The sequence below is a fragment of the Cyprinus carpio genome, chromosome B25 (assembly GCF_018340385.1).
Source record: "Cyprinus carpio isolate SPL01 chromosome B25, ASM1834038v1, whole genome shotgun sequence".
In the NCBI taxonomy this organism is placed as follows: domain Eukaryota; kingdom Metazoa; phylum Chordata; class Actinopteri; order Cypriniformes; family Cyprinidae; genus Cyprinus; species Cyprinus carpio.
The window spans coordinates 19,804,531-19,830,242 of NC_056621.1; the positions used below are offsets into that span (position 1 = coordinate 19,804,531).

General features: G+C 36.9%; 2 protein-coding genes across 7 annotated transcripts in view; both read right to left on the reverse strand.

Moving 5' to 3' along the window:
• The window catches only part of LOC109081408 (NLR family CARD domain-containing protein 3-like), a 61,690-nt gene that overhangs the window by 25,532 nt on the left and 10,446 nt on the right, over positions 1–25,712 (reverse strand). Inside the window, exons 1-9 of one of the 5 annotated variants that reach the window (XM_042752970.1) lie at positions 13,733–14,030; positions 13,375–13,419; positions 12,517–12,590; positions 11,702–11,821; positions 9,698–11,521; positions 9,241–9,414; positions 8,524–8,697; positions 7,925–7,971; positions 7,704–7,837 (exon numbers count right to left, since the gene is read on the reverse strand). The exons of 1 other annotated variant lie outside the window; for it this stretch is intronic. In XM_042752970.1, the coding sequence (XP_042608904.1) occupies positions 7,704–7,837; positions 7,925–7,971; positions 8,524–8,697; positions 9,241–9,414; positions 9,698–11,521; positions 11,702–11,821; positions 12,517–12,566 (2,523 nt within the window). In that variant the 5' untranslated portion in view covers positions 12,567–12,590; positions 13,375–13,419; positions 13,733–14,030. Of the gene's footprint in view, positions 1–3,460; positions 3,508–6,601; positions 7,838–7,924; positions 7,972–8,523; positions 8,698–9,240; positions 9,415–9,697; positions 11,522–11,701; positions 11,822–12,516; positions 12,591–13,374; positions 13,529–13,732; positions 14,031–25,712 lie in introns of those variants that run through there. 3 more of the 5 variants (XM_042752964.1, XM_042752971.1, XM_042752967.1) reach the window with 3 other exon arrangements.
• Positions 19,105–25,712, reverse strand: part of LOC109061583 (stonustoxin subunit alpha-like) — a 9,975-nt gene continuing 3,367 nt past the window's right edge. Inside the window, exons 2-3 of one of the 2 annotated variants that reach the window (XM_042752973.1) lie at positions 24,144–24,190; positions 19,105–19,742 (exon numbers count right to left, since the gene is read on the reverse strand). In XM_042752973.1, coding sequence (XP_042608907.1) covers positions 19,204–19,742; positions 24,144–24,190 — 586 coding nt within the window. In that variant the 3' untranslated portion in view covers positions 19,105–19,203. Of the gene's footprint in view, positions 19,743–22,748; positions 24,060–24,143; positions 24,191–25,712 lie in introns of those variants that run through there. The other variant, XM_042752974.1, reaches the window with a different exon arrangement.

Below are 25,712 nucleotides of genomic sequence, written 5' to 3' on the forward strand. Positions count from 1 at the left end.
TGTTTTCTCGCTTACTCCTCAGTATCACTCACAGTCTCTGTCTGAGCGCTGGAGTGGAGACAACAGTTTCAGAAGTTCGTCCCATCGACAAAGGGCATTAATACATTACAAACAGTGGTTGAATTAATAATTTGGCAGCTTGTTTTTGTATTTTTGTCGTTATTGTTTTGCTCATGGTCTTTTAATAATGGTGCTAAGTTAACAGTGTGTACAAAATATCCACGTTCTCGAACGATAATTAGAATTCTTGTCAAATCAAAATGTTGAACCCGATCTGATCTAAATAACACCAAATTTGCTGTTATGGCACACTTTGTAGAAAAATAATGTCTTCGCAAAAAAGAAGACAGAAACAGAGAGAGAAAGAGCTAAGGGAGGCTGCTGTGGCTCAGTGGTAGAGCATTGCGTTAGCAGCACAAAAGGTCATGGGTTCATTTCCCAGGGAACAAACATACTGGTAAAATTATGTGTAGCCTAAATGCACTGTAAGTTGCTTTGGATAAAAGTGTCTGCTAAATGCATAAATGTAAATGTAATACTTCCATTCAAGATGAAGCAGCAGAGGCAGGCTCAGAGAGTGAGGAAGAGCCCACTGAGCATAAGTCAAATCAGACAGGTACAGGTAAACCTGTTAAACTGGCTGAAAGTAGCAGCTCAAGCAGGGGTGTCCAGTCCTGCTCCTGGAGGGCCGCTGTCCTGCAGAGTTCAGCTTTAACCCCAATTAAACCCACCTGAACAGCTAATCAGGCTCTTAATAAGCATAAAATAAACTCCCTGACTGGTGTGTTAGAGGCAAGTTGGAGCTAAAATCTGCTGGTAAATGGCCCTCCAGGACTGAGCTTGAGCACCCCTGTGCTATAGTGTGACAAGAAGTAAGATTTACAATTACAGCAACGTAAAATGAATTAGCATTAAACAGTATTTACAATGTGATTGTAAAAAGTTTGTTATTCGTTTTCTATATTAAGATAATTCTGCCTCAGAGTCAACTCAAATAAATCAAAGTGAAGGTCATGGAACTGAGCCAGAGACAAAAAATATTCAGATTGAGACAGAAAGGCAATACAGGGAGACAGAGAGAGAAGAGACAGAGGCAGAACAAGAAGATATGGAAAGCGAAGCAGCCACAGCAGTGTACACAAGAAAGAAAGAGCCAGAAGACTTTGAGTTTTTGTTCCAATTACAAAATCCATCAGATCCTGCACATGTAAAGAAATACATATAATGCGGCCTTCACAAAATTTTAAAATTCAGTAGGACACTGTCGTCCAATTTTGCAGTTCCCAAAAAATTAACAAGGATGATCATTTTCAGAGGCAATGGTATGAAGAACACCCCTGGTTAGAGTATTCTCCTGAGAATGATGCGATGTACTGTTTCAGCTGCAGGCTTTTCATGAATGATGAGAAGTATAAGAGCAGGACAGGTTGGAAGTCAGTAGGGGTAAGTCTATGGAAACAGGCTAAGAGTCACACATGCTAGGCATGATTCGGTGGAATGCCTTTAAAAGAAAAGCATTGGATGCAGCTTTAGAAAAAGCAGACTTTGAAATGCAAGCAGCCAAAGAAAGAGAAAGGCAAAACAACAGGGAGATTATCTACCGACTAATCAATATTATATTGTACTTAGCAAAACAAGACATGGCCCTCAGAGGTGACCACGAAAGCCTGTCAGGTTCAAACGAAGGAAATTTCTTAGAGCTTGTGGAGTTGGTTGGCCAATATGACAGTGTACTGAAGCTTCATCTTGACAAAATCAAGGAAAAACAGGCATCACATCAAAAACCTCAGGTGTCTCTCCTCTCAAACCGAATACAAAATGACCTAATTAGAGCCCTAGCTGTTTATGTGAAACGCTCCACACTGAAGGAAGTTAGGGAAGCATCAGTATATTCAATTTTACTTGATGAGACAACTGATGTTTCACACATCGAACAGGTGTCCTTTGTTGTTCGTTATGTGCATGACATGATGATAAAGGAGCGCTTTATTCAGCTCTGTGATGTTCAGTCACCAACAGGAGAACAACTTGAATACCTAGTTATGACTGTGCTGAAGGAGAACCAGCTGAAAGTTGAGGACATATATGGCCAGGGCTACGATGGAGCTGGCAACATGAGCGGGCCTTATAAAGGACTACAGTCAAGAATACAAAAGCAAAATCAAAAGGCATTATATGTTCATTGCCATGCTCATTGCTTGAACCTTGTTCTAGTGGAGAGCACTAAGTCAAGCATACACTTTGTCAGTTTTCTCACAATAGTTGAAAAACTTTACACCTTCATTGCCAACTTCACAAAACAACATTCAGCATTTGTACAAACACAGCAAACCATGAATCCAGGCCAGTGTGCCCTTGAGCTACAGAGGCTCTCAGACACCGATGGAGCTGCAGGGAAACAGCCCTAAACCAGCTGCTTCAAATGCTCTTCAGCGGCAAGACCTGGATTTGGCAGCAGCATACACTGTTGCAAACGGTGTCATTAACAGAATGAACACAATGAGGACTGAAGAGCAATTCAAAGAAATATATCACAATGCTACCATTCAAGCAGAGACAAGAGGGATCAATGTGCCTGAAGATATTCCAAGGCAACCAAGACCAACAAAGTTTAAGTACTGCTCCACATCAGCAACAGAGGACCACCAGCCACAGACTCTAGATGAGTACTACAGAGGAAGGATGTACTTCACTTTTTTGGGTTCCCTGATTCAGGTAATCCACAGACGATTTCAAGGGAAAGGCAACACTGACAAAATTGTGATGTCACTGCATTGTTTGACTGAGCCATCAAAGTGGAAAGACACTGCAAATGCTGAAGCTCTTAATGCTGCCCATACTTTCTGTGAGTTCTATGGTTTTCAAGAGGAGGAAGAACAGCTGCTAACTGAGCTTAGAATTTTCCACTCTTCGTACACATGCTCACAAATAAGTTCCCATGCAATTTTGAAGCTCATATTGTGTTTCCAACATTTTTCAAACTGCTGAAAATCTTTGCAACACTGCGTGTCTCCACAGCCTCCACTGAACGCTCATTCTCAAAGCTGAAGCTGCTGAAAACTAAACTTCGTAATGCATGTGGACAAGAACGACTTAATGATCTTCTGCTTCTGGCCATTGAAAAAGACATCCCAATCATCAAAGATGAGGTTATCAAGATCTTTCAGGACATGGTATTGAATTGAAAGGTTTTGCTGTAAAAAAAAACAAAAAAACTTATAAAACATTTATATGTAAATATGTAAATAGTTTGTTATCAGCAATGCGTAGTTGTGATTATTCTTTCAAAACATCTTTACTAAAGTCTGAAATGTCTGAGAGTGTGTGCTGTCTTCTCCTGCCCCAACCTGTAGTGCCCCTTTTTTAGTTCAGAAATCTAAACCCGAGAGAGACAAAAACAGTTATATAATTTTGTTTGTTTTCATAAAATGTGCAAGAGTGTGCCAGACAAAGAACCAACATTTTTGCAGTCCTGGTTGGATCCTGAAAGGCTCTCCATGGTCCAAACTAAAATGACACACAAACATACAGACATAAAGTAATTGGAATAGTTATTCACATACAGTCCTTAAATGTAATGATTCCAGTTCATTTGTATAGCATTTTCTCAGTACATATTGTTACAAAGTAGTTTACAGTGCTGTATGTCTCAGTGTTTTAATATATTCAGTCCATAGTGAACAGGTTTACAGGAAATATGAGTTACAACTTTTTTTCGATTTTTTTTACATCCCGTGGTAACTAGGATTTACACAAGCTCCAGTCTGGATCCAGAACACCTGAGAAGAGATGATGCCAACCCCTCAGAGGACCTCAGATGATGCTAACCCAGAGACAACATACAGAACTACCACATTTTTGCTATAATTTTGATTGCATAATTGCTGTTAATAGTGTTAATCGTCTATTTGTTTACGTCTTTTATTGATTTTTCTGAACATTTCTGCCATATGCACATGAACTGACAGTCACCACTGATAAGCTACTACTAAATATTGTAGAAACTTAATTTTCTGTAAAGTTGCTTTGCAATGATTGTATCGTAAAAAGCGCTATACAAATAAACTTGAATTGAAAATTGAATTAAACTTGCAAAGTTACTTTTAGTCTGCAGAATGTCTGAAGTGGACAGATCAGGACTGCCTATGCATAGGGCCCGGGATCTTGTGCAATGCCCCTGCTCTCAGGTGTGAGGGGTTTGAGCTCAGAGCTGAAGACAGATAACTACAGCTTTCCTCTGTCACCATACAGCCAGACAATCTACAAACACACATCAATGGATTAAAATTGTATAGTGTATAGTTACTCATAACTGATTCATAACATGCATGTTCTGAAAGATGAGTCTGAAAGTAGTTGTTTTTAAACCTGGTTTTAATGACTGAACACACAAAATATGAATGAAAATTCATCTTAACACAACAACAAATTACAAATTCAACTGCATACTACATCACCTTTTCTTCAGATGTAAGCCTACAGCCATAGGCCTTAACATGCTTTATTTCATGTTTACATTAAAAAGGAATTGTTCACACAAAAATGAAAATTCTTCATTTAATCAGAAGCTCATTTAAATAGGTATCAGCAAAAGCTGGTGTAAATCCTGTCCACTTCTTTGCATTGTCAGCACATGCTGCAGTGCTCTGAGAGTGTTTACAGTGCTGTGAGTTTAACACTTCATGACTGAGTTGAGTTGAGTTTATTTGACACAAAAAGTAGCAATTCACTGTTACAACCTTCTTGTCAAGGATAACACAAAGTTACAATAATATATTTCCATTGTGGTCCTTGCTTTAAAAAATAGACAGCTCTCTTCAAAGAATAGACAGCTCATCTCCATCAGCAGATGTTCAGCGTCCTCACAGGAGCTTCATGATACACTAAAACTACACAGAGTCAACACACAGAGAACCAATAGTGATCTGTTTCAGTGTCAGGATCATAATTTGACTACACAGAATAGTTTCATAATTTCCTCCATCTGCAGGTGTTTTCATGATTCAGTGAGTGAGCCCTGACCATCTCAATGTAAAAAAAGAAGGCAAAATATGAATCAAAACAGACACAATAAATATTTATTATCTGAATTAATATTTAAGTGAATGTTAATTGAATTTTGAAAAAAAAAATCATTATAGTTTTTAAATATTTTAAGTTTTTAATGTATAGAGCTAAATAACATTGTAACATTGTATACATTAAAATTTAATTGTATGCGTTAACATATTATCCATAAATATCAAATAAATATTAATCAGTTTAATCTACTTGACCTCCATTAACACTTCCTCTGACAGTGATCCTAAATCCACCAAACCCTTAATAAACACCTCAAAATTTAAACATGCAACTCACATTAGAGTACAGCCAAACAGTCAGACATAAATATTGTGTATGAATGTAAACAGACGTGACATATAGCCAAGTATGGTGACCCAAACCCTTTTAACCCATCCAAAGTGCACACACACAGCAGTGAACACAAACCCGGAGAAGTGGGCAGCCTTTTTTGCTGAAGCACCCAGGGAGCAGTTGGGGGTTCGGTGCCTTGCTAAAGGGCACCTCAGTCGTGGTATTGCCGGCCCGAGACTCAAACCCACAACCTAAGGGTTAGGAATCAAACTCTCTAACCATTAGGCCACGACTTCCTCTTATTTTATTTTTTTTTTCTAAAGTGAATGTATGTTTTGAGCAGATGATCTTTAATATCAAGTCTAGTTTCAGCTCAGTAAAGTAAGCATATTTTAAAATAAATCTGCTAAATTGTAGGCCTAATTCTTTTTCACAAGGGTACATTGCTTAGGTGCTTCTCAATGCAATGTGTCTGTGTCATGCTGCACATTCACCTCTAGATGGAGATTCAAAACAATTCAGTCTCAGGCTCCAATCCTAACCCACCACAAACTTCCAGTCAGAGACAGTTAACTTCTGTCTGTTGAAAAAATGTTAACACCTTGCCTAGTGTACAACTGAAAATGCTTTAATGTATTTATTCACATAATATTAAGCTTCTCTGCTATGTTTAATATCAGGTAGATGTGTATTATTTCGAACCGGATTTAATAGCAACATGAAAATAGTTTGGTTGTCTGCGAGTGAAGTCCTCATAGAAATATTAAAGTTTTAAGGGAAGAATAAATTTTTATCCTAATTCAACAATTGTCGGAGGAGCATCTAACAACGATCTGATCTCTGTAAAGGAGAGCAATATATTGTGAAAGTCCTCATCAAACTGCACTGAATCCAGCTGACAGTTCATTATTAATGAACACACTGAAAGTACTTGATCTGAATTGTGTCAGACTGCACTCGGTGGATAGAAAAGGATTGAGTTGCTCATTATAAAATTTACTATAAATACTCTGCAGATTTACATTAAACACTGCAGATTTACAGTGAACACACTGCAGGAATAGTACATCTGGAGAAACCGGTTTGTTCGCTTTTGTCTCACATTCAGTTCTGAGAAAACAAGAGGATCTCAGTGACTCTTCATTTCAAAATTCCACACACATAAAATTTGTCAACATAAAATCAATTTTTTTGTCAGCCCAAACGCAGACAGAGGCAGGTGGATTTCAGAAAGCAGAAGATAAAGTGATGGTAATAATCAGTAGAGTTTATTGAATAGTTTTCCACGCTCAGTTAGACATCATCTGACCTACACAATTTCAACAAGTGTTATTATACCGAAACAAAAATTACTGCTTTACAACATCATCATGTGATAATAAATCCTTGAAATAGAGACTGTCTCTTTCACACATCTACTTACTTATGAAGGCAACACAGCAAACAACATATAGTTAGTATTAAACAGTGACAATAACAACATAATGATTGCAGTACATATATATTATATACGTGTAGGAAGTAATGTTGTAGAGATAAAGAAACAGCATGAATGACGTACAATACAAATTTGTGTTTGCTCTCTTAAATGTGCTCTCTCATATACCATAAATATCACATCTGTTACTAATTTCTGTAGTTACATCTATAATCACACTGTTGACCCTATCACTATCCCTTAACCTGTCCTTAACCTTACTCGTATTCCACATCAATAGCAATCACAGTATTTTGCAATATAATATAAAAAGAAAAAAATTTTTTTGCATCTAATGCAAAGAGAGACTGAGTATACATAGTAGATTTACACATTAATGTTTAACAACATTTAAATGTACAACATGCAATTACTATTTCTGTAGTTAAATTCATACATTATATACTCCATAATTCAAATATTTTCATAATCAGACATAGGACCATGACTCAGATAGATTCAGAAATCAATTGTTTGTCTGTGTGATCTTACACAGTGACAGTGAGGAATGAAAAACCTTAAATCCAGCATAGAGGGGTTCAGTGAATGTGGTGTTGAATGTGTGTAAGTGTGTGAGTGTGTGTGTGTCAGAGACACTGTAGAAGGACAGAGTGCCGGCCGGCCAGTCCAGATACACTCCTACTCTTTTAGGGGAGGGTGAAGGGGCAGGGATGTTGTGGCTCTCATTGTTGTGCCAGACAGCAAATCCATCAATAGTGCAAAAGAGACACCAGGACTTGTTATTGTATCCAAACTTACAGATCATCCCTTCCTTCCTGCTGATTGTTTTATAGGCCACTGCTACACGAGCCCAGCCAGTCCGCTCAACCTCCCAGTAATGACGTCCAATCAGACTCTCTCGACACAGAACCTGAGGAATATCTTTAAATCTGTCTGGATGATCAGGATACAGCTGCTGCTCATCCACATATTTCACCTCTCCGTTCTCAGACAGAATGAGTTGAGTGCTCGCTGTGTTTGGATCTAGTGTGAGATCACAGAAATCTAGACCCGAGAGAGACAAAAACAGTTTTATAATTATTTATTTATTTTTCATAACATGTGCAAGAGTGTGCCAGACAAAGAACCTACATTTTTGCAGTCCTGGTTGGATCCTGAAAGGCTCTCCGTGGTCCGAACTAAAATGACACACAAACATACAGACATAAAGTAATTGGAATAGTTATTCACATACAGTCCTTAAATGTAATGATTCCAGTTCACTTGTATAGAATTTTAGTTACAGAGTTGTATGTCTCAGTGTTTTGATATATTCAGTCCATAGTGAACAGGTTTACAGGAAATATGAGTTACAACTTTCTTTTTCCCGATAGTGTACTTTAGACATTGTACTAAATATAAGTAACTTTGGAACTTCATGTGAACTAACTCTGATTAGAGTTTTAGTAGACTGTTAGGTTAGGGTTGGTGTTAATAGAATAAACTGACATGTACTTGCAAAGTTACTTATAGTCAGTGGATTGTCTGTTGGGGAACAGCAGATATTAAGCAGTCTACTAATATTCAAATGATTGTCAGTTGACTTAAACTTGCAAAGTTACTTTTAGGCTGCAGAATGTCTATAGTGGACAGATACATTTTTTGAGCATAGGTATTTTATCAGTACATGCAGAGATGTGAAGTTTGGGCTCTTGCTGCAGACAAGGGTTCTAAATTTGTACCCCACATACTTGAGTATCTTTAGTGAGTAGTTTTGATCCTTCAGTTTGTCAGAAAGCAGCTTGACTCCTGATTGTCCTGGGTGATTGTAGCTCAGATCCAGCTCTCTCAGGTGTGAGGGGTTTGAGCTCAGAGCTGAAGACAGATAACTACAGCCTTCCTCTGTCACCATACAGCCAGACAACCTACAAACACACATCGACAGATTACATCACCTGTGAAGCCCTCAGCTCTCAAATACCTGAGGATTCATTGTTAATCTCAGTTTTAAACTAGTATGCATGTCCTTACTGGATTTCTTGTCTTATAAAATGATATGCACAAATGTTCTGAAGTGACATGAAATATCATGAAACAATCAATCAAATGCAACACGACATCTTGAACAGGCTCTTTTAAAATATTTTTAACTTGACAGCACATTGAAAACACAACTCTGAGTGCTGAACTTTGGTCACGCCAAAGAAAGTAGTCTGCACACTTAATATTATATTAGTGTAATTTACAGACATTGCAGAGAGATGGACTTTCAGAAGTGTTTTTTTTTTTTTTATCGGACATCAAACCTTTAGGCAAACCCCCCAAACCTGACACCACCTCCCTCGTCAGCTTGATTTCAAAGATTTAACTGGGCAGAACAAGGGAAAGTGTTTGGTCACATCCGATCTTAAAGACCTGCTGTCCTGACAAATCTTGAGAATTTATGAATGTATGATGTTTTAAAAGACCTCAGTATCTCCAGTTTACAGTTTTGACTCTTCAGTCCATCAGAGAGAAGCTTCACTCCTGAATCCTTCAAGTCATTGTTACTCAGGTCCAGCTCTCTAAGGACAGAGTCTGACGATTGTAGAGCGGATGACACAATCTCACAATGTTGGTCAGTGAGATTACAGCCAACAAGACTGAAACAGAACAGAACTCAAAATAATTAAATTCTTAACCTCATTCTACAATTAGCATTGCAATATCTACTTAATTTATGTTAAACAGATCGGGACATTCTAAAACTAAGCAAAACAATACCCTGTTGAAAATAAACAGCCTATGCTGGTTAAGTAAACCAGCTCAAACCAGCAGCCATTCTTTAAAACATATCTAACCAGCATATGCTGTTTTTTTTTCAACAGGGTTGGAAATTCTATTCAGAAAGGACTCTTTATTGTAAGACATGGGTTAAACACTCACAGAGCTTTTTTGCAGTTGATCACAGCTGGTATCAGTCTTCTTCTACCTTCATCTGATGTGTTGTATTTCCTGAGATTCAGCTCATCCAGCACTTCCTCTGACATTTGAAGCATGTAGGCAATTGCTGAGCAGTGAGATGGAGAGAGTTTAGTCTCTGAGTGTCTGTCTGATTTCACAAACTCCTGAATTTCTTTGGACAGAGTCTGATCCTTCACTTCCAGCAGACAGAGGAACAGATTGATGGATCTTTCAGTGGAGACATCTTGTTCATCTTTGATCTTCTCTTTTATGTAGAGTGTGGTTTTACTGATGATCTCTGAGCTGTTTTCTGTGTGTGTCAGCAAATGACGTAAGAGTCTCTGATTGGACTCCAGTGAGATGCCCAGCAAGAACCGCAGGAACAGATCCAGGTGTCCATGTTTACTTTCTAAAGCTTTATCTACTGCACCTTTATGCAAATTGTGCATTAAATCAAAAACCTTCAGGGCTTTCATTGTGCTGCTTAAATAGCAGTAAAACACATAGAAAGCAGCAAGAAACTCTTGAACACTCAGATGAATGAAGCAGTAGACTTTCCTCTGATGAATCACAGATTCTTCCTTAAAGATCTGAGTGCAAATCTCAGAAACCACTGCGGCATCAGTGACGTCTATGCCGCTCTCAATCAGGTCCTCCTCATAGAACATCACATTACCCTTCATCAGCTGATTGAAAGCCACTTCAGCAAGTTTTACAATCACTTCTCTGCTGGACTTCAGGAGTTTCTCTGGATCTCTTTCATCATACTTTCTCTTAATCTGAATCAGCAGGAAGTTGATGTACATTTCAGTCAGAGTTTGAGGGATTTCTGCATTGAGATCTTCTTTCAGGAGGTTCTGAAGAACATTGGATGAGATCCAGCAGAAGATGGGGATGTGGCACATGATGTGGAGGCTTCTTGTTCTTCTGATGTGTGAGATGATTCTGCTGGCTTGATGCCGGTCATTGATTCTCTTCCTGAAATATTCCTCTTTTTGAGGGTCATTAAATCCCTGAATTTTTGTCACACGGTTAATGTATTTGAATGGGATCTGATTGGCTGCTGCTGGTCTGGAGGTGATCCAGATGAGAGCAGAGGGAAGCAGTTCTCCTTTAATGAGGTTTGACATCAACACACCTACTGATGAAGACTCAGTCACATCACACACACTCTCATCATCTGAAAACATCAGTGTCATTCTGCTTTCATCAAAACCATCAAGGATGAACACAACTTTACACTCCTCGTAAATCTTTGAGTCCAGATCTTGAAGCTCAGGATGGAAGTCCAGCAGAAGGCTGTGAAGACTGTACTGATGATCTTGGATCAAGTTCAGCTCTCGAAATGGAAACACAAACATGAAATCTACATCCTGATTGTCTTTTCCCTCGGCCCAGTCCAGAATGAACTTCTGCACAGAGACAGTTTTTCCAATTCCAGCGATGCCTTTAGTAAGAACAGTTTTGATTTTCTCTTTCTCCTCACATCCTGTTTCAGGTAATGGTTTAAATATGTCATTACAGCTGATTGGATTGTGTTGTGTGCTGGGTGTTTTCTCCATCTGTAAAACCTCATGTTCTTCATTCACTCCTTCACTCTCTCCTTCTATGATGTAGAGCTGTGTGTAGATTCTGTTCAAGAGGGTTTCATTTCCTTGTAGTTTGTTTCCCTCAAATAGGCATTCATACTTCTTCTTCATGCTGGTTTTGTGTTGGTCTTTGACTCTCTGCAGGACTGCTTCAGGTCTTTCCTGCCTGATGTGGGTCTGATTGTGGGATGTAATTGTATCATCTATCTTCACACTGCTGAAATTAAAAGAAAGAACAGCCAAAATGGCAATTACAGTAATTACAAAGGCTGCTGAAGATTATCAGAAAAATATCAGTGTGGATTGTATATGTTGCATATTTTGGAGAACATTTAGTGTTCATTAGGGTTTCTTAAATGAAATTGCTATAAATCAGCAGCTAAATATGTATACTAACTGTGGGGCAAAGGTCTCTGTTCCATTACTGAATGAAGGGGGTCTATGCAAGGATTGTGTACTTTTCATAGACACACTGCTGCAGGGTGCTGTACATTCTGATCTCAGTCCCTTCTTTCTGCTGATAGTGGCAAAAGACAAACAAGTATGCATAGTATATATATAAACACACACACACACACACACACACACACACACACACTGTATTATTGTATATTAAGATACACATTTATACTATTTGATAAACAGACAATCAATGTCCATTAATTAGTTTTTTCTACTTTTATTTAACATTCAGTATTGTTATAATTATTAAAAGCTATTTTAATGATTATTATTGTATTTGTTTATTAAAAGTTACTTATTGACAATTTGTAGAAAACAGTAATAAACAATTTTATATAATATACAAAATGCATTTGCTAAATGCAAACTATGACTGGAACAACATTACAATGGGCTATTCATTTAGTTAAGACATATTCAGTTTAATCTTAATACAGATAGAGATTCAGATAATTTGACACAGCATTTTCAGACATCAGCCAATGCAAACAATCACCAGATTAAAGTTTTTTCACTTCTCAGAAATTCTGCAACCCATCAAATACAGATTGAACACAGCAACATATTTCAACATGGGTAATACACTGATCCTACAAACCCAACAAACATGTCTTATAGCGCTGGTCAGAATCTGTTGGTGCAGTGTGAATAAGCCTACAGAAATCAAACCCATGATCTTGGCATTGTGAGAGAAATGCTCTAATGTCTGAGCTACAGAGATAAAAAGTTGCAAAAGTGTTGATGTCATACCTGGAGTCACTGGAGGTGTCTTCATTCTCTCTTTTCTCACGGGAACTCATTTTGGAAAGCACTTCCCTCCTAGTCTAAATAATATATATATATATAATATATATATATATATATATATATATATATATAAACAAAAAATTGTCACATTCTAATTAAATATTCTCACGGCAGATGTAAGCCCTTCTGTATTGCTCCTTTAAAGGAACATGGTTAAATAAGGTAAACATATCCCTCACTGATTACTAAATCAATATAAAAGATAAAGTTAAAAAGAAAAAGTTAAATAGACAGATTCACAGTTAAATGCAGACTATTGTCTGTAGCTTTGGATATTCACCTGTTAAGCAAAATATGCAGTTTTGTATTGTACAAACGATAATGTACTGCACAATGAGTTTTTACTCAAATCAACTCAATTTAGTGCATTCTGGAACTAAAACAAAGCCCATAACTCCTGGTAAACCCAATCTCAAAGGTAACTCAAGTTCAGCTTGTGTGAGGAACTACCATCCATCATTTGCAGTGTGTATTCACAGAAAACATGTAATAATTCATAAATATTAGTTCAAACATTTTAAAAATAATATTATTTAGTAGTATATATTATTTATTTAGTGTAATTTGTGAAAAAAATAAATAAATTATTTACTCAAGGTACACATCACCATTTAAAGTGGTCATGACATGAATTTTCCCTGATCTTTTAACCTACTGTTATAGTACAATAAAAATACTGTAATGATGCATATCAAATATATTGAGTTTTTTTTTCAGGTGTTATTATACTATGCTACATAATCATTCCTCACTGTTCATTCAGCTTTTAATGTTTGTTACAGTACAATTATTGATATTTACCTGCAGCAGAAAAGCAGTAGGTTTAGTAATAATGTCGTACTGTACCTGTGATACAAATGAAGTGCAGAACTCAGCACTACTTTTTTTGTACTGTAAGCTAAAACAAATATAAAAACTAGATTTTTTCTTAAGCGCACATCATGACTTTTAACAAGCATCTCATTTGTGCAAGAGAATCAACAATCATTGGTTTATTGATATTGTCTGATAAATAATATAATTAGCACAGTATAAAAGTTTAAAATTATTCTGGCAACAAAATATCTTTAAATTCACAATAACTTACCATCACAATTACCATTACCAACTTATTTCTACATATCTATGTGGTTACATAAAGAACAAGTTCTGAACTTACCGCACTGTGCTGCCACTTAAAAGTCCAGGCATAGATTTAAACTCTCAAAATATTATCCTTTCTTTTACTTTCATTTAGTCACCTGCTCAAAGGTGACTCTTGTCTCTTTATCATCTTGTTCTCCCTCTAGTGGTGCAGAGCATCATCATCATCATCATCTCCTCAGGTGAGTCTTAAAGAAGTTGTGTTGTTTGTAACTCAACACAAACAGTAAGAATTAAAATTAAACTAGTTTTTAGGATGTGTATGCTATGTAATATGGCAAATAAGGGATTTTTGTTTGTTTGTTTGTCAGCACTAATGACTGTGTTCTGATGAATTTTGACTCTCTTCTGCTCCTCATGCTCCTTCAGGAACTCATTAAGTTTCTCATTTTATAAATATGTATGGACTCATCTGGTTTGTTTTTAGCCGCAGTTTCACAGATTTGTTTGATGTCTTTTCCAGATCCTGCTTCAGCACATTGACTTACACCTCCAGCTCCCCCTGCAGGAAAAAAATAAAAAAAAAATAAAAAAAAAATAAAAAAAAAAATCAATGCATAGGAAAATCAACATCAGTTTATGATGTCAGCTTACAGGTATGTGATTGTCTCAAATCTTTCAGTTTTATTGACAATTCAACATTCAAGGACACTTTGGGAAATGAGTGAATGCAACTAGAGAAGTCTATTAAGAATGGCCCCATCTCAAATTTTTTTTTTTTTTTAATGGCACTCAAACCAATCAATTAATCATAAACGGAGGTTTTCTGAGTAAGCAAGGAATAGTATGTGTGGATACTAGCACAGATTACTAGATTGTACAGTTGAGACATTAAGTAGTTAACTAAAAAGTGTTTGTTAGAGCAGCTGTTGGATTTTACAGTGTATAGTTACTCACAACTGATTGATAACATGCATGTTCTGAAAGATGAGTCTGAAAGTAGTTGTTTTTAAACCTGGTTTTAATGACTGAACACACAAAATATGAATGAAAATTCAACTTAACACAACAACAAAATACAAATTCAACTGCATACTACATCACCCTTTATTCAGACGTAAGCCTACAGCCATAGGCCTAAATCTGATTTATTTTATGTTTACATTAAAAAGGAATTGTTCACACAAAAATTAAAATTCTTCATTTAATCAGAAACTCATTTAAATAGGTATCAGCTCAATCTGTTGTAAATCCTGCCCACTTCTTTACATCGTCAGCACATGCTGCAGTGCTCTGAGAGTGTTTACAGTGCTGTGAGTTTAACACTTCATGACTGAGTTGAGTTGAGATTATTTGACACAAAAAGTAGCAATTCACTGTTACAACCTTCTTGTCAAGGATAACACAATAAAGTCACAATAACTTATTTCTATTGTGGTCCTTGCTTTAAAAAATAGACAGCTATCTTCAAAGAATAGACAGCTCATCTCCATCAGCAGATGTTCAGCGTCCTCACAGGAGCTTCATGATACAGTAAAACTACACAGAGTCAACACACAGAGAACCAATAGTGATCTGTTTCAGTGTTTGAGGATCAGAATTTGACTACACAGAATAGTTCATAATTTCCTTCATCTGCAGGTGTTTTCATGGTTCAGTGAGTGAGCCCTGACCATCTCAATGTAAAAAAAGAAGAGAAAATATGAATCAAAACAGACAAAATAAATATATTTATATGAATTAATATATAAGTGAATATTAATTGAATTTTGAAAAGAAAAGATAATTATAGTTTTAAAATATCTATATAGTTAAATAACATTGTAACATTGTAGTAAAATTTAATTGTATATGTTAACATTTTATCCTTAAATATCAAATAAATATTAATCAGTTTATCTACTTGATCTTCATGAACACTTTCTTTGACAATGACCTTAAATCCACCAAACCCTTAATAAACACCTCAAAATCTAAACATGTAACTCTGAAAATCACATTAGAGTACTGCCAAACAGTCAAACATTAAGATTGTGTATGAATGTATGTTGTCAGTCAAATTATTTTTCTTTGTTTATTGAGTTTTTCTTTTTCACCCAACGAACATAAGCATACTGATAAACGCAGGACACAAGACTCTGGCTTCCTTGAAGCTCCTATGAAATAACAAGAGAGAAAATACTGTCAAGTTCTACAGTATGTATGTATGTATGTATATATGTATTATCGTCAATACCGGTATATTGCGACACCCCTACTTCTCTGCTATGTTTAGTATCAAGTAGATGTGTATTAGTTCGAACCGGATTTAATAACAACATGAAAAAAGTTTGGTTGTCTGTGAGTGAAGTCCTCAGAGAAATATTGAAGTTTTAAGGGAAGAATTAATTTTTGTCCTAATTCAACAATTGTCGGAGGAGCATCTAACAACGATCTGATCTCTGTAAAGGAGAGCAATATATTGTGAAAGTCCTCATCAAACTGCACTGAATCCAGCTGACAGTTCATTATTAATGAACACACTGAAAGTACTTGATCTGAGTCGTGTCAGACTGCACTCTGTGGATAGAAAAGGATTGAGTTGCTCATTATAAAATTTACTATAAATACTCTGCAGATTTACCTTAAACACTGCAGATTTACAGAGAACACACTGCAGGAATAGTACATCTGGAGAAACTGGTTCTTTCGCTTTTGTCTCACATTCAGTTCTGAGAAAACAAGAGGATCTCAGTGACTCTTCGTTTCAAAATTCCACACATATTATATTTGTCAACATAAAATAAATTTTTTTGTCAGCCCAAACGCAGACAGAGGCAGGTGGATTTCAGAAAGCAGAAGATAAAGTGATGGTAATATTCAGTAGAGTTTATTGAATAGTTTTACACTCTCAGTTAGACATCGTCTGACCAACACAATTTCAACAAGTGTTATTATACCAAAACAAAAATTACTGCTTTACAACATCATCATGTGATAATAAATCCTTGAAATACTTACTTGTGAAGGCAAATTAAATTATGTTTTAATTATTCTATGTATGCTGTATGTTAATTATCTTTTTTACGCTGCTGGTCCTGAGTAAGTATTTCGTTCTTATGTGGGAACATATACAGAATGACAATAAAAGACCTTGAGTTCTTGAGTTGAGTTCCATGTTTGATGTCTAACAGGAAAATTATGATACCACTGAGCTGAATGGCAGTGCAGTGCAACAAACACACACTGATGAACTCGCTGAATAAAAGACTGATAAAGTGATTTTCACTGACCATCAAAGAAACAATTTTAATTGACACCTGAGTTTAAGAGGCACAAACAACAGCCTATATATAATTTAAATGAAATAGAGCAAATAGAATAACATTTAAATAAAATATTATATAAAATAAATTATAAATAGAATATTTAAATGTTCTAATTTTTCAAATAAACAAAATTAACAATAACATCTAAAACACCACAAACAAGATTAATAGTAACAATAATAAGAATTAGGTAACATTTCAATAGAACTATTAAAATCCAAACTTGTGTATTTGTGTGCACACACATGCATACATGGTCTCCTTGGAAAAAAGTAATTTGCTAAAAAAAAAAAAAATTTTGATTTAAAGGTTGTATCAGCGATTTCAGGCCCAAAAAAGGCCCAACCATAAATGATCACCTTCATCTAATCTTTCCTAACGATCCGCTAGCTGCTTGCCCCATAAGCAGGCTGTCAAAAAAACGCATCTCTGTAGGCAGCCTAGGCTCTGAGATCTGCACACAAAAACAACTGGTTTCACCAACCACTCAAAACCAAAACAAATAGTGTTCCAACCAATCACCGACAGGGGAGGGTGTTGTGAGGTTTTGCGCTCATGCACGGCTGCACGCGAAGTCGGAGAACACAAGCGCAAAACCTCACAACACCCTCCCCCTGTAAGTGTTTGCATCCCAATATAAGACTTTTAGACTGCAGATTATCCATACAGGTTTCGTAAAATTAAGCCTACATGTTTACGTACCATTATCTTCTTGCTTCTTCTCTTCTTCCAGCATCTTCTTTTGTCGTTTTTCATGGCAAGAAAGATATTTTCGTTTCATGTCAGACATCGTCGACGTCGGAGTAACTGACTGACAGACACTGACCAGGTGACGAGTGACATCATAGGGGTCAGTCAGGGTCAAGATTCGCGGGGAACTCGCCATAATAAAGAACTAAATAAATAACAACTGTGCTTATCATAATGCCCGATAAAGACTGCTGTAGGCCCACTTCTTTTTATTTATTTATTTTATGTTACTTTTGATGTATGATTTTTTTCACTCACTAGCTAGCAGTGACTCTAGGGGGCCCTCTGCTGGCCATTGGGCCCTTTGCAATTGCAAAGGTTGCTTAGTGGCTTGGCCGGCTCTGGTAGGAAGTAATATTGTAGAGATAAAGAAACAGCATGAATGATGTACAATACAAATGTGTGTTTGCTCTCTTAAATATGCTCTCTTATATACCATAAATATCACATCTGTTACTAATTTCTGTAGTTACATCTATAATCACACTGTTGACTCTATCACTATCCCTTAACCTGTCCTTAACCTTACTCATATTCCACATCAATAGCAGTCACAATATTTTGCAATGTAATATAAAGACAATAAATACTTTTTTGACATATAATAGTTTACAGACATCTAATACAAAGAGAGATTGAGTATACATAGTAGTTTTACACATTCATGTTTAAGTAAGGTATAACTGATGACGAGCTGTTGAGTTATTAGAAAAATAATGTACACCTGAGGTGGTGATGCGGCCACGATGCGAAGCGGAGTATAATTCAATTATACTACGGTCACCACACCTCAAGACATCGACCAGATGATATATTTAAAGGGATTCCTCTGGTTTTTGTACTTAAATCGCTATTGTGAGTAGGATTATTTCTTCTGCATCTCATCCAACACCTCTTTTTCTTGTTTCAAAACGCCATTTTAAAGCTGGTAATGGAGGCTTGAGATGTTGATAGCATTCTAATGCAGTTATTAATGAAGTTATTAGAAAGAGAGCGAGAGACAGAGACACACAGAGAAAGAGAAAGAGAGAGAGAGAGAGAGAGAGAGAGAGAGAGAGAGAGAGAGCTCTTGTGTGAATTATGCTACCTCTGTGCGTCCCTTAACAGTGTTCTGCAGCAGCGTCTCTTAATAGCGTTGTTATTTCCTCGTTAGTGAGAAATGTCATGTGTATTTACTTTCGGAAAACCATCTGTCATGTTATTGTTTTTGTTAGTCCTGTAATTTCCGTAATTACAGTTTTACTATGCGAAGTGACATGGAACTGTAATGCGGTCAGGAGAGCTGCCTGGAACTACATTCGTCGTGCGTTTCCCAGAAAATAATTGTACACCTCAGAATGTTTGTCAGCCAATCAGATTCAAGCATTCAATGGCCCCGTAGTATAACACGCAATTACTATTTTTGCAGTTAAATTCATAAATTATGTACTCCATAAATCAAATCTTTTCCTAATCAGACATAGGACCATCACTCAGATAGATGCAGAAGTCAGTTGTTTGTCTGTTGTGTGATCTTACACAGTGACAGTGAGGAATGAAAAACCTTAAATCCAGCATAGAGAGGTTCAGTGAATGTGGTGTTGAATGTGTGTAAGTGTGTGAGTGTGTGTGTGTCAGAGACGCTGTAGAAGGACAGAGTGCCGGCCGGCCAGTCCAGATACACTCCTACTCTTTTAGAGGAGGGTGAAGGAGCAGGAATGCTGTTGCTCAGATTGTTGTGCCAGACAACAAATCCATCAATAGTGCAGAAGAGACACCAGGACTTGTTATTGTATCCAAACTTACCAACAGTCCCTTCTTTGCTGATTGTTTTATAGGCCACTGCTACACGAGCCCAGCCAGTCCGTTCAACCTCCCAGTAATGACGTCCAGTCAGACTCTCTCGACACAGAACCTGAGGAATATCTTTAAATCTGTCTGGATGATCAGGATACGGCTGCTGCTCATCCACATATTTCACCTCTCCGTTCTCAGACAGAATGAGTTGAGTGCTCGCTGTGTTTGGATCCAGTGTGAGATCACAGAAATCTGAACACAGAGACAAAAACAGTTTTATAATTTTGTTTGTTTTCATAAAATGTGCAAGAGTGTGCCAGACAAAGAACCTAAATTTTTGCAGTCCTGGTTGGATCCTGAAAGGTCCAAACTAAAATGACACACAAACATAGATACATAAAGTAATTGGAATAGTTATTCACATACAATCCTTAAATGTAATGATTCCAGTTCATTTGTATAGCATTTTCTCAATACATATCGTTACAAAGTAGTTTACAGAGCTGTATGTCTCAGTGTTTCAATATATTCAGTCCATAGTGAACAGGTTTACAGGAAATATGAGTTACACATTTTTTTTTTTCGATAGTGTACTTTAGACATTGTACTAAATATAAGTAACTTTGCAACTTCATGTGAACTAACTCTGATTAGAGTATTAGTAGACTGTTAGGTTAGGGTTGGTGTTAATAGAATAAACTGACATGTACTTGCAAAGTTACTTATAGTCAGTGGATTGTCTGTTGGGGAGCAGCAGATATTAAGCAGACAGTCTACTAATACTCTAATGATTGTTAGCTGACAAACTTGCAAAGTTACTTTTAGTCTGCAGAATGTCTGAAGTGGACAGACAAATTTTTTGAGCTTAGGAATTTAATTAGTACATGCAGAGATGTGAAGTTTGGGCTCTTGCTGCAGACAAGGGTTCTAAACTTGTACCCCACATACTTGAGTATCTTTAGTGAGCAGTTTTGATCCTTCAGTTTGTCAGAGAGCAGCTGGACTCCTGATTGTCCTGGGTGATTGTAGCTCAGATCCAGCTCTCTCAGGTGTGAGGGGTTTGAGCTCAGAGCTGAAGACAGATAACTACAGCCTTCCTCTGTCACCATACAGCCTGACAACCTACAAACACACATCAACAGATTACATCACCTGTGAAGCCCTCAGCTCTCAAATACCTGAGGAATCATTGTTGATCTCAGTTTTAAACCAGGATGTCTTTACTGGATTTCTCGTCTTATAAAATGATATGCGCAAATGCTCTGAAGTGACATGAAATATCATGAAACAATCAATCAAATGCAACACAACATCTTGAAACAGGCTTTTTAAATCTAAATATTTTTAACTTGACAGCACATTAAAAACAAAACTCTGAGTGCTGAACTTTGGTCATGCCAAAGAAAATAGTCTGCACACTTAACTGTAATTTACAGACATTGCAGAGAGATGGACTTTCAGAAGTGCTTTTTTTTTTTTTAATCAGACATCAAACCTTTAGGCAAATCCCCCAAACCTGACACCACCTCCCTCGTCAGCTTGATTTCAAGGATTTAACATGCTACTATATGTGAAAAGATTTAGGCATATCTATGTATACTGCTGCTTCAAAGTGTGAACTCAAACTTCAGCAACAATTTCACAGTAGTACTGACTGCAATCAATGCCATTACTGTAAAACACAAATTTACTATATTTTACCTTGTGTTCTTTTTACTCTAGATAATCTTGGAGTTGGATAGCAGTGCAACTCATTATGAGTACCTGTATATTGTTGAAGCAGGCTTCAATCTTCAAAAAAAAGGAGAAGACGGAGAAATGTGATTGCCCATCGTGCTACAGTCAATGTCCCTGGACAACGAGGAGGCAACATCCCTCTCTGTGCAGCAATTTCTACAACTGGTGTTGTGGCACACAATGCTGTCTTGGGACCATACAACACAGCAAGGCTCCTACATTTTTTTTTTTTTTTAAACCTCCTTAATGAAATCCTCTTTCTGCAGGGTGATCAGGAGCATGGTGCGGAATTTTGTAGTTATTTGGGACAATGTCCAATTCCACCATTCAGCACTAGTGCAAGAGTGGTTTGAGAATCATCCACAATTCAGGATGGTGTTTCTTCCACCATATTCTCCTTTCCTGAATCCAACTGAGGAATTCTTCTCCTCTTGGAGATGGAAAGTATATGATCGCAACCCTTACAACCAAGTAAGTCTTCTTCAAGCGATGGAAGAGGCCTTTGGAGATGTTGGGGCACAAGCATGTCAAGGATGGATACAGCATTCAAGGCATTTTTTCCCACGATGCATGACTCGTGAAAATATTTTCTGTGATGTTGATGAAATTCTCTGGCCAGATGTAATTGAGAGGCATGATCAATAAGATAATTGATTCAATGAATGCAGTACATTTATCACTTTATTTTTATGTACTTATTTGCATTATATCTTTTTTTGTGTGTGTGGGGTGACAACTTATTGTTATACAAACTAAATCAAAAACAAATAACTTAATTAAAAACATTTATTATCATCAACTTAATTTTTTATAAAAACATGAATTTGTTATAAAATCAACAGAGAACACACTTTTAGTTTCAATGTTAATATTGAATTTTAATAAATGCATTACTAGAATAAAATGCTGTGTTTCATTGTGCAGTGAATACTTAACAGTTTCGCCAGCATAAGAGTGTGTTTAGTTTGCTGTGTTAACTGTTTTGAGAGCTTTTACCTCAGTTTGGAGAAATGTATCAAATCGATTGAGAAAAACTGTAATATAACATTATGGTCATCTGCCATGTATAGTAGGCCTATCAGGTGGATGTGTGTTAGTTTGAACTAGTTTTAATAACAAAAATTAAATAAAAGAAGATTTTGGGTGTCTGTGAGCGCAGGCCTCTAGAGATATTAAAGTTTTAAGTGAAGAATTAGTTTTGTACTCATTCAACAGTTGTCAGAGGAGCTTCTGTGGAGGATCTGTTCTATGCAAAATGTTCATCAAATGAATTGAACTGAACTGAATCACAATGACAGTTTATTAACACACTGAAAGTACATGATCAGGGTTGTATCAGACTGGACTCCGAGGATAGATATGGGATGAGTTGCTCATTATAAGATATACAGTAAACACTCTGCAGATTTACAGTGAACAAACTACAGGAACATCTAGATAAACTGATTTATTCACTTTTGTTTCACATTCACTTCTGAGAAGACAGAAGGATCTTAGTGACACTGCATTTCAAAATTCCACACTTAACAAATTATCAGCCCAAATGCAGAGGGAGGGAAGTTCAGAAAGCAGGAGATGAAGTGATGTTAAAAATGAGTAGTCTGTTGAATAATCTTTTTAATTTCTATGTTCAGTCAGACATTTGCAGTCTGACCAACACAAATTTAACCAGTGTTATTATACCAAAACAAAAAATACTGGTTTACAACACGATCCTGTGATGATAAATCAAGACTCTCTCTTATCTGTACTTATGAAGGCAACACAGCACATAACATACAGTTAGGATTAAACAGAAACAGAAAAATAACAAACATGATTGAAATGATTGCAGTACTTATATGTTATACATGTATAGGAAGTAATGTGGTAGAGATGAATGACGTACAATACAAATGTATGTTTGCTCTCTTAAATATGAAATATCTCTTTGAAGTTACATCTGTAATTACATTGTTGACCCTACCCCTATGCCTTAACCAACCCTTAAACTTAAACCATATCACAAAACCTGTCCTTAATCTTACCCGTATTCCACATTAGTAGCAACAAACATGTTTTGCAATACAACATGAACACAATTATTATTATTTTTTTTTTTACATATGTAGTAGTCAAATTCTAGTATGAAGTGGGACTGAATATACAACAGCATTTTTACACATTTATGTTTAATAACATTTTAACGTACAACATGGAATAACTATTTCTGTAGTTAAATTCATACATTTTATACTTCATATAAATCTTCATAAATAGACCTGAACTACGACCATGATTAGGATGGAGGCAGAAGTCAGTTGTTTGTCTGTTGTGTGATCTTACACAGTGACAGTGAGGAATTAAAAACCTTAAATCCAGCATAGAGGGGTTCAGTGAATGTGGTGTTGAATGTGTGTAAGTGTGTGAGTGTGTGCGTGTCAGAGATGCTGTAGAAGCAAAGAGTGCCGGCCGGCCAATCCAGATACACTCCTACTCTTTTAGGGGAGGGTGAAGGAGCAGGAATGTTGTTGCTCACATTGTTGTGCCAGACAACAAATCCATCAATAGTGCAGAAGAGACACCAGGACTTGTTATTGTATCCAAACTTACCAACAGTCCCTTCTTTGATGATTGTTTTATAGGCCACTGCTACACGAGCCCAGCCAGTCCGCTCAACCTCCCAGTAATGACGTCCAGTCAGACTCTCTCGACACAGAACCTGAGGAATATCTTTAAATCTGTCTGGATGATCAGGATACGGCTGCTGCTCCACATATTTCACCTCTCCGTTCTCAGACAGAATTAGTTGAGTGTTCGCTGTGTTTGGATCCAGTGTGAGATCACAGAAATCTAAACCCGAGAGAGACAAAAACAGTTGTATAATTTTGTTTGTTTTCATAAAATGTGCAAGAGTGTGCCAGACAAAGAACCTACATTTTTGCAGTCCTGGCTGGATCCTGAAAGGCTCTCCATGGTCCAAACTAAAATGACACACAAACATACAGACATAAAGTAATTGGAATAGTTATTCACATACAGTCCTTAAATGTAATGATTCCAGTTCATTTGTATAGCATTTTCTCAATACATATTGTAACAAAGCAGTTTACAAAGCTGTATGTCTCAATGTTTTAATATATTTAGTCCATAGTGAACAGGTTTACAGGAAATATGAGTTACAACTTTCTTTTCCCGATAGTGTACTTTAGACATTGTACTAAATATAAGTAACTTTGCAACATGTGAACTACAAACCCGATTCTAAAAAAGTTGGGACACTGTACAAATTGTGAGTAAAAAATGAATGGAATAATTTACAAATCTCATAAACTTATATTTTATTTACAATAGAATATAGATAACTTATCAAATGTTGAAAGTGAGACATTTTGAAATGTCATGCCAAATATTGGCTCATTTTGGATTTAATGAGAGCTACACATTCCAAAAAAGTTGGGACAGGTAGCAATAAGAGGCCGGAAAAGTTAAATGTACATATAAGGAACAGCTGGAGGACGAATTTGCAACTTATTAGGTCAATTGGCAACATGATTGGGTATAAAAAGAGCCTCTCAGAGTGGCAGTGTCTCTCAGTCAAGATGGGCAGAGGATCACCAATTCCCCCAATGCTGTGGCGAAAAATAGTGGAGCAATATCAGAAAGGAGTTTATCATCATCTACAGTGCATAATATCATCCAAAGATTCAGAGAATCTGGAACAATCTCTGTGCGTAAGGGTCAAGGCCGGAAAAAACCATACTGGATGCCCGTGATCTTCGGGCCCTTAGATAGCACTGCATCACATACAGGAATGCTACTGTAATGGAAATCACAACATGGGCTCAGGAATACTTCCAGAAAACACTGTCGGTGAACACAATCCACCGTGCCATTCGCCGTTGCCGGCTAAAACTCTATAGGTCAAAAAAGAAGCCATATCTAAACATGATCCAGAACCGCAGGCATTTTCTCTGGGCCAAGGCTCATTTAAAATGGACTGTGGCAAAGTGAAAAAAAAAACTGTTCTGTGGTCAGATGAATCAAAATTTGAAGTTCTTTTTGGAAAACTGGGACACCATGTCATCCGGACTAAAGAGGAGAAGGACACCCCAAGTTGTTATCAGTGCTCAGTTCAGAAGCCTGCATCTCTGATGGTATGGGGTTGCATGAGTGTGTGTGGCATGGGCAGCTTACCCATCTGGAAAGGCACCATCAATGCTGAAAGGTATATCCAAGTTCTAGAACAACATATGCTCCCATCCAGACGTCGTCTCTTTCAGGGAAGACCTTGCATTTTCCAACATGACAATGCCAGACCACATACTGCATCAATTACAACATCATGGCTGCGTAGAAGAAGGATCCGGGTACTGAAATGGCCAGCCTGCAGTCCAGATCTTTCACCGATAGAAAACATTTGGTGCATCATAAAGAGGAAGATGTGACAAAGAAGACCTAAGACAGTTGAGCAACTAGAAGCCTGTATTAGACAAGAATGGGACA